This window comes from Oryza glaberrima, chromosome 12, assembly GCF_000147395.1.
Source record: "Oryza glaberrima chromosome 12, OglaRS2, whole genome shotgun sequence".
Taxonomy (NCBI): Eukaryota; Viridiplantae; Streptophyta; class Magnoliopsida; order Poales; family Poaceae; genus Oryza; species Oryza glaberrima.
Window position 1 is genome coordinate 4513272 of NC_068337.1, and position 9558 is coordinate 4522829.

Consider the following 9558-nt stretch of genomic DNA (forward strand, 5'->3'; position numbering starts at 1 on the left):
GGTGCACAAAGGGAGTCCACGGAAATTCGAAAGCTAGATTAGATCATGATACAAGGGACAACTAGGATCAACCTATAGTTCAGATGGCTCGGATCTAAGACGGGTATACCAATCGAGATCCACATGTCAATCGACGGGCAACTGATGCATTAGACCCACCTATCAACTCGGGTGACCAAACACTACTCCATATGGTTGCTGGAGATAGTGTTGCTGGAGATAGTGCACATCAATAGACAGAGGGAACTAGCAGAAGGAGGAGAATGAAACGATTTTTACTAGCATACACGCAAAGGTAAATAACAATGGAAGACAATCGACCACGAGGTTTTGCACTGCAACTCATTTGGTCTTAAAAAAGGGGGTTCACCAGCAGGCTTCAATGGGAGTAGAGTTGTGACCAAGGATCTTGTAACTTCTGCTATCATTGAAGTGGATCGATGGTGCTTCAAAGGGCAACAATGATGACTAGAGTTGATGATGCATGATGGAGAGATACGAAACTTTGTGCTACAGCTAGGGCAATCGACAACTCTAGAGGGGCTTGAGGGTGAGGATATGGGAGCCCTATTATGAGGGAGGGGATGTTGACACAGAGACTACAGTGTGGCAGCAATATTTTCCTTGATGACGTAGCTAAGTCAAGCCTATTAACATGACGACGTCGAGGATGACATGGACTCCTACTGAGAAAGAGACATAACTTATAATTGGGCTACACCTATTACTGATAGCAAAAAGCTGGTGGCATTGGGCTGACTCGGGCAATTGCACGCATGGAGAATAACACATGCCAACGTGGTTGAATGTGCAGAGGTTTTATTCGCGTGTCACGCTTGATAGACAATGGGAATATTTTTTTTTCTAGATGTATATAAATAAGTGATCTGTGCGTTGCAATATATACCGATTATACCATATACTAATTATGACACACAGATATATATAACACGGGTATCGGATTTGGATTTGCTTGGTAACCCAACTGAACTCTCTGAACCGGTTTTCTTGTGTCTCGTCGCATCGCCTTATGTCTGATAACGATTTTAAATATTTTCGTATATTTTTCTCAAATAATTTCAAGACCGGTAATTTTTCTTAGTAAAAGATATTTTCAAATTTAATTTGATACTGTGGAGGTCGCAATTTGCAAATGCGCTAAAAATGAGCCCGTCACATGATCTACCCCACCAAAACAAAAGGAGAGTAAAGTTTGACTCCACAGTCCACCACCCGTGAAGCTCTGGAGTCGAGCGTGAACTTGGTCCACTACGCCATGGCGGCCGCACCACAGCAATCCGTGCACCCAAGCTTGCCCTCCTCAACCTCAACCCTCCGCCTCCTCATCTCCTCCTCCCCACGACGGCCTCCTCCTCCGCCGCCAAGAGCCCGCCGGTATAACAGGTTCGCGGCGTCGGCTTCGGCGGCGCGGGAGATGCCGTGGCCGCACGTGCTGACGGTGGCCGGCTCCGACTCCGGCGGCGGCGCCGGCATCCAGGCCGACATCAAGGCCTGCGCCGCGCTGGGAGCCTACTGCTCCTCCGTCGTCACCGCCGTCACCGCCCAGAACACCGCCGGCGTCCAGGTAGGTCGCCTGGTTTCTTCTTCTTGATTTTCTCCCCCGTGTGCTCCTGCCTGGGTTCTCTGGATTAAGGAGGGAGAAATGATTGGGGGTTGGTGCAGGGGATTCATGTGGTGCCAGAGGAGTTCATCCGGGAGCAGCTCAACTCGGTTCTTTCGGACATGTCGGTGGATGTGGTGAGCCCCTTTTTGCCTTCTTTTTTTTTTTCTTCCTATCTGCCTTTCCAAGTTCCACGAATCTTTACAGTTATTATATCTTAGCTGGTTTTGGTTCTTGCTACATAGCTTAGTGCTCAAAATGCTCTGTGATTTCCATATGTGTGTGATGGGTTGATATTGTGATATCGGTGACGCCCCCTGTTCCAGACACCATTTTTGTGCAGAATTACCAGCCCCTGTTGAAATCTGGTGTGCCACACAAAAATCGAATCTAAAAACTAAAAACTTGGTTGATAGCCCTCAAGCAACCAGTTATTACTTGGTTAATGGGCGTAAAAATTCTATATTTAAAATGTGAATTTTGAGTTGGACTTGACAGCCTGCTGGTAGAGCGGTTATGGGCAGTACCTGCTGGTTTTTGAAACCTTGGATGGCATGCATTTTAGACTAGCAAGATCACTTCAGAAGAACCCTGATTGCAGCGTTGTTTATCTGTCTGGAAAAGTCTTCAGAATAGCTGTGTGATCATTTCTGTCTTAATGAATTTGGTGGTGTTTGGACTTAGGAACACTGTCAACTGCAAACAACTAGCGGATTTTATATTTACAAATGGCAGATTACATTTTTAAATTTCAGAATGTACAGATTCCAAGGTTGCAAGATGTGAACCTTTCTTTGAACTGCTCAAAGTTTCGAATATGTGTTTTTATTTTCTTACCAAGAAATATTGCTGATTTTGCAAATGTTTCTAAAATTCAAGACATGAATGTTGAATTAGGATTTTGGGATATAATTTTCATGCGATGCGATTATAACTTATACAGTGTACGTTGTTACCTTTTGAATTGATTAGGTCAAGACAGGAATGCTCCCTTCAATCGGAGTAGTCAGAGTTTTATGTGAAAGTCTAAAGAAGTTTCCAGTCAAAGGTCTGGGAAAACTATCTGCATGCCTTGAATTAACGCATAGCTATGCTAGACTGCCAGCCATATATTTATTTAGTATTACTTGTGCTTCTGAAGGCAGCTTTAGTGGTGGATCCAGTTATGGTGTCCACAAGTGGAGATACTCTTTCAGAATCATCTACTCTCTCTGTATATAGGTACAGGATTCATATTTGGTTTGTTTTATTTGTATTTATAACATCCGGTTGGAATGCTTCATAAAATTTAGTGTAATAGTGCAACATTTGTTTTGTGCAGGGATGAATTATTTGCTATGGCTGATATAGTCACCCCAAATGTGAAAGAAGCGTCGAGATTACTTGGGGGTGTATCTTTGCGCACTGTTTCTGACATGCGCAATGCAGCGGAGTCCATTTACAAATTTGGTCCAAAGTATGTCTGCCGTATTTTCATGAATATTATGTTGCTGTTCTTAAGTTCTTCCAGTTACTTATTACACATGCACTTTTCTGTGCTATTACATCCATATATCTGCCCAAACAATGTTGTTAGTATACTTGTGATTAATTTCTTTTTAATTTTTCATGTATGGATATATAAATCTCTTAGTTCCAGAATAAGGAGAATTAATTTGTACCTACCTTTGGGCCTCAGTCTTACTGTTTTGCATGAGAGTGAATGCTGCATTTTATATTCTTAGGCCTTTATTCGATAAGTGCCAAAACTATGTGCCTAGGCGTTGCTATTTGCAGTATTAATGGCATATGCAAGAATGCGATATTTAGATTCCCATTAAATTGTGTCTAGACTAATGTATTATTTTCTGATGCAAATAATTTACCATTTGCAGACATGTACTTGTGAAAGGTGGGGATATGCTAGAATCCTCAGATGCAACTGATGTATTTTTTGATGGTACAAATTCCATAATTCAATACAATACTGTCCATTATCACATCTACATCCTGCCCTTTTAGCGGCCTCATATAAATTCTGAACTGTTTTCATCAGGTAAGGAGTTCATTGAGCTCCATGCGCATCGCATAAAGACCCATAACACACATGGAACTGGTTGCACTTTAGCTTCATGTATAGCTTCCGAATTAGCGAAAGGTGCAACGATGCTGCATGCTGTTCAGGTTAGTCTTCCAGTCCTTTTCCCTGACTGTACCTTCATATAGTGAAGAAACTGTGTCAAATGGTATGTCATGTCTGACCGTGTGATCTTATCAAGCAAATTATTTAGTTCCACCTCCCTTTTGTGGCATCACTAGGAATGTCTTTGCCACAATGGTAACATGAAATTGGTTGAAACAGTTCTGATAATTTTATTATTGTACCTTAATACTATTTTGTTACAAAGCTGCAAACTAAGAAAGGGTTTAGCGACTCTTTAGTAGTAAGGTTTCGATCATTTAAGGGAAATCTGTGTTATTTAAAAGTAGCACTTGACTGGTAATAACTAGAATTGTATCCACTGAGATGTTGGAGTGCACATTTACTGTATGCAACATCTTGGTTACAAACCAGCCAGTGATATATTGAAAATGTGTGTTTTGGCTTATTTTCTGTCAGAACTCGTTCTCTTGCAAGAACAGTGGTTTGTGCGAAATAATGTGTATACCTGCAAATCCCATCATATTATCAGAACAAAGCCTGCATAAGTCATCCTGAGACTTTGAGTCTTACCAAATACCAATCTAAGTTTGCTAATCAGTTCCGGTGGACATCGGTTTCCTGAAAATTTGTGTTATATGTATCTTTTCATATCCTCTATTCACAACAGTAGGCTCACTTTGTTGTTTATTGCACATGTGAACTATCCAGGTGGCTAAGAATTTTGTAGAATCTGCTCTTCATCACAGTAAAGATCTTGTCATTGGAAATGGACCTCAAGGCCCTTTCGATCACCTTTTCAAGCTCAAGTGTCTGCCATACAATGTTGGCTCACAGCCAAGCTTTAAGCCAGACCAACTCTTCCTGTATGCAGTGACAGACTCTGGGATGAACAAAAAGTGGGGTCGTTCAATCAAAGAAGCTGTGCAAGCTGCCATTGAAGGTGGCGCTACCATTGTACAACTGAGGTCTGCCTATTGAAACACAATCATGATCTTGCATGTAATGCAATCCCTCCATTTTATTTTTCTGATGCATTTTGGGTGTTTTTGATTTCCAGAGAAAAAGATTCCGAAACAAGAGAGTTTTTGGAAGCAGCCAAAGCATGCATGGAGATTTGCAAGTCCAGTGGAGTACCACTGCTGATCAACGACCGGGTAGACATTGCCCTGGCATGCAATGCAGATGGTGTCCATGTTGGTCAATCGGACATGTCGGCACACGAAGTGCGGGAGCTCCTAGGGCTGGGTAAAATCATCGGCGTCTCGTGCAAGACCCCTGCTCAAGCCCAGCAGGCCTGGAATGATGGAGCAGACTACATTGGCTGTGGCGGTGTTTTCCCTACCTCCACGAAGGCGAACAATCCTACATTGGGGTTTGATGGCTTGAAGACAGTTTGCCTGGCATCTAAGCTGCCTGTGGTCGCTATTGGCGGCATCAACGCTTCAAATGCAGGTTCAGTGATGGAGCTTGGTCTCCCAAACCTCAAAGGCGTCGCAGTAGTCTCCGCTCTGTTTGACCGTCCGAGTGTCGTAGCCGAAACAAGAAACATGAAATCCATCTTGACCAACACCTCTAGAACCTAGAGCTACTACAATATTCTTTGTTCGAAGGGGATATGTTTATCAAAATGAAGAGATGTTTCCAACTTTAATAATCAGAAGGCATTTCTTGTAATAATGCTTGATCAAAAGCATCTGTGATGCAGGGGAATGAGGAATCACAATCTTGCATCATTGGGATGTAAGGTACATTGTTCAGATTTCTTTTACATCTTTTGAGCAAATTATCCAACAAATTTTGTTGAAAGTTGGTAGTACAAAATGAAAGGGTGAAAGGCTGTAACTTTCAACTTCTTTAAGCTTTCAAAATGAATGTTGATACTATCATTTAGCTATTCGCTAGTTGTTTTTTTTTTGTCAATCAGTGAACATTTTACAACATAAGAAATTGCCACTTTACTTTGCCTTTACTGTACCTTTGACAGTTTATTTTGTTTTACGTCTCTCTACGTATCATGCGCCTTATGCCTATTTAGATTATAAAATTTCTTTTTCATACTTATTAGCATCTGGAAAGGTACAATTGTTTTATTCAAGTTTTACTGGTAAAAAAAACACCGTATGCGTATGTGAAGTTGTGAACTTTCCAAGGATGGAGACAAGGATATGATTAAAAAAAAAAATCTTGGCTGTTTGGAGAGGGGAAAGAATTCCTCAAAGCACGAAAGATTTCACAAATGATCAAAATGGAGCGCCCGATGCGGCAAAAAAATGGGGTGCCCCCCACGTGCTCCTCCGCCTCGCCTCTCACACACACGCGCCGGCTCTACCAGTACCACGTGTCCCTACCACTCGTGCTCCGTTGCAACAACTATCAGATATAACGGAAACACTCTATTAGGGGGATTTGTTTTATTTTTTTTCCACCAACAATGTTTCACTATGTATGGATAAAATATTGCAATAGATTTTAATACTGTTACATAATTTCATCTTAATGGACACGTGGTTTGTTGATGTACACGTGGTTTAAGCGTTGCAATGGCTTTAAATCGTTTGTTGTATACGTTGAACCAAATTATTTCATCTAGTAATCTTATTGTGTTTCACTTTTTTTAAGAATTGAAACATTCTTTCACTATTTGATAAAATATTGTTTTATATAGGGTGAGACAACGCCCGATTTTTTGGAAGCCGTTATTTCATACGTTGTAGCAAAATGTTTCATGAGGTGATTTAGTCGTGTTCTAGCTTTTTACAAGATTGAAACATTTTCGATCTACTCAGTGAGACACGTTCATTTTACTTGGTGAAACAATGCTCCATTTATAGGCGCCTTGGAAAGATTTGTAGCAAGATTCTGATTAGCGGCAAGATTAATATAAATCCAACAGCGACAAGTATTCGGATTGGAAACCGTGTCATGCACTCACGCGTTCGCGCCCTTCTCCGATTCGACTTCGCTTTTGATTCGGACTCCGTGTCGGACACGTACATGGCTGGCTATATAGGTCATTAGCATTAGGCCATCACTCATCAGTGCATTATCGAGAGCACGAGATGGCCTCGCGGATTCTGCCCGGCTTCTTCCGCCGCCGCCGCTCTTCCGCCGTCGTCCCGGCGGCGACTAAGGAGGAGATGCTGGAGCTGGAGATCGCCCCTGCGGCGGCGTACGAGCTGGAGCCGGTGGGACATCGCCCCTGCGGCGGCGTACGAGCTGCAGAAGCGGCGGCACTGGACGCCGGAGCAGGTGGCGAGGGAGGCCGAGAAGCAGCGGTGGATCGCCGAGGAGAAGCGCCGCATCGAGAAGGAGACCAAGCGGCAGCAGCAGAGGAGGAGCTCCGGCTTCGCCGTCGTCGTCGTCGTCGATCTTGACAAGGAGCTCGGCGAGGAGTTCGAGAGGACGCGGTTCTACGAGGAGCTCCGGCTGCAACAAGCCGAGGCTCGCCGTGCGGCGGCGTCCAAGGTCGTGACGACGACGGACGAGGAAGACGATGACGACGACGTCCCCGCCCGCGGCGACGAGGGCTACCTCGAGAGGCGCCGGGAACTCCTCGGACGTTACCGCCTCACGTAGGCCGCCGGCGCGCTGAGAAGGCGGCGCCGCGGACAGTCGCCGATGAGATCATGAGATCGGCCGCCGGCAAGACAGCAAGATGCATGTGCGCGGAGCGGCGGAGGACGATGGAGGCCTCGGCGTCAGATCAACCATGGCGCGGCGCGGCAGACTGAGAAGGCGGAGACGACGATGCGCGGCCAGCCAGTGAAGAGGAGGAGGAGCTCGCGGTCGCGGCCGGCGTCGATCGCCGGCGAGATGGGAGAAAACGAGATCAAAAGCTCGTCTGTAAATTTATTAGCTCGCTGGCTTTAGCCGCATGTATTTACTGGTCATGTAAATTAACAATCTCTGGAAATAAAAGAACAACTCCACCAGTGAATTTGTGTATGTGTTCATGGAGCGTAAGTCGAATCAGATCAAAATCCTCTCTTCATATTTATTACCTGCAAAGCACCTCTTTGAAATGTTTATCATAGAATAAGATCAATATTGTCACTACTTGCCCTGAGAAAAAAGATTAATTAATACTGTCATATTTAAAATAGACATCCATCTTGTGAAAATCAAATATTTTTCTTTTACAAAATCCACGTAATTCTAGGTACATTGAATTAACCATCAGTTTTACATAAAGGAAAAAAAAAAGATAAGTTGAGCATGGCAGTAAATGATGGCCAGTTCCTAATCTCGGCCCAGCCCAGCCCGAGTCATCTCAGGCCGGCCAAAGCCATGTCCATCGTCTGCCTACGCAAAAATGATTTGGTTTTTTTTTTTATGATAAGCTTAGTAGAATATTTGATCTTATAATTTTTTCCTTTATCCACTCTGGTAGGCTTGGTGTTCGCATTTGACCCTACATTTTTTTTTTCTTTTTGGTGCCACACACATCTTTAAACTAGAAGTTGTTGTATTTGTGTCGAAACAAGATTTCGGCAATATAAAGGGGTAGCGCACGAGACCTAAAAGTGGATGGATGCGGAGACAAGGATGTAGACAGGTTCAGGCCCTCTCGATGAGAGGTAATACTGAGTTGCATGCACCGACCAGTTCAACCCAAAAGCTTAAGCTGATGAGGAAAGGCGGGCAATTCACTTTATATTCCAACACTCCCCCTCACGCGCGGCCCCCTCAAGCCTCTATCGTGGAATAGAAGTGGGCTGCAATTTTTATTTAATTGCGTGCCAGCCAGGATTCGAACTCGAGACCTCTTCGGTGGACCATCCGTGCTCTGCAGTCGGAATCCTCGATGAAGGATCTTGGCAGCTTGCATCACTTGTTGGGCATCTCTGTTTCTCGGCAATCCTCTGGCCTCCATCTCAGTCAACACCAGTACTGTCTTGAGGTTTTGGAACATGCTGGCATGGCAGATTGCAAGCCGTGTGCTACTCCTGTTGACACCAACGCCAAGCTGTCTGCCACCGATGGTGCCCTGGTTCGTGACCCCACGGACTATCGGAGTCAAGCTGGCGCTCTCCAGTACTTGACTTTCACCAGGCCAGACATCTCCTATGCTGTTTAGCAGGTTTGCCTTCACATGCACGATCCACGGGAGCCACATATGTCCGTGGCACGGTTGATTATGGTCTTCACATCCGCCGCTCTTCCACTGTTGACTTGAGTGCATACTCTGACGCCGACTGGGCAGGTTGTCCGGACACCAGGAAATCCACCTCGGATTATGCTGTGTTCCTTGGCGACAACTTGGTCTCCTGGTCCTCCAAACGTCAGCTTATTGTATCGTGCTCTAGTGCCAAGGCAGAATATGGGGCAGTGGCCAATGCAGTGGCTGAAACTTGCTGGCTTCGACAGCTTCTCCATGAGCTCCATACCCCTCCGAGCCGATCTACACTAGTTTACTGTGACAATGTGAGTGCTGTATATCTCTCCTCTAACCCAGTGCAACATCAACGTACCAAGCATGTGGAGATCGATCTACACTTCGTTCGAGATCACGTCGCTGCCAGATCTGTTCGCGTGTTGCATGTACCTACTACGTCACAGTTCGCTGATATCTTTACTAAAGGGCTACCCAGTGTCATCTTCTCGGAGTTTTGGTCCAGTCTGAATGTCCGTTCCACCGACGTTCCGACTGTGGGGAGGGGGAGGGGGTGGGGGGGTGTCCTTCCTTAATCTTCTCCGATATTGTTTCTATATATCGGTTGCTAGATATGGAAGGCATGTACCTATATGTACTCTACCATATGTGATAATCTAATCTATCGTGTTGTGCCTATCA

The 9558-nt window shown here is 44.6% G+C and overlaps 1 protein-coding gene across 2 annotated transcripts; it reads left to right on the forward strand.

Moving 5' to 3' along the window:
* The first annotated feature begins 1212 nt into the window (after positions 1–1212).
* On the forward strand, positions 1213–5762 carry LOC127758225 (probable thiamine biosynthetic bifunctional enzyme, chloroplastic). 2 transcript variants are annotated; one of them, XM_052283851.1, is made up of 9 exons: positions 1213–1585; positions 1684–1758; positions 2594–2669; positions 2767–2842; positions 2943–3077; positions 3496–3560; positions 3657–3784; positions 4473–4729; positions 4822–5761. In XM_052283851.1, the coding sequence occupies exons 1-9, from the start codon at positions 1277–1279 to the stop codon at positions 5345–5347; spliced, it is 1647 nt and encodes a 548-aa protein (XP_052139811.1). In that variant the 5' UTR covers positions 1213–1276; the 3' UTR covers positions 5348–5761. The 2 variants fall into 2 exon arrangements, with proteins under 2 accessions (XP_052139811.1, XP_052139812.1); XM_052283852.1 differs by lacking the exon at positions 2594–2669 and having other exon boundaries at positions 2763–2842; positions 4822–5762.
* The last annotated feature ends 3796 nt before the right edge of the window (positions 5763–9558 follow it).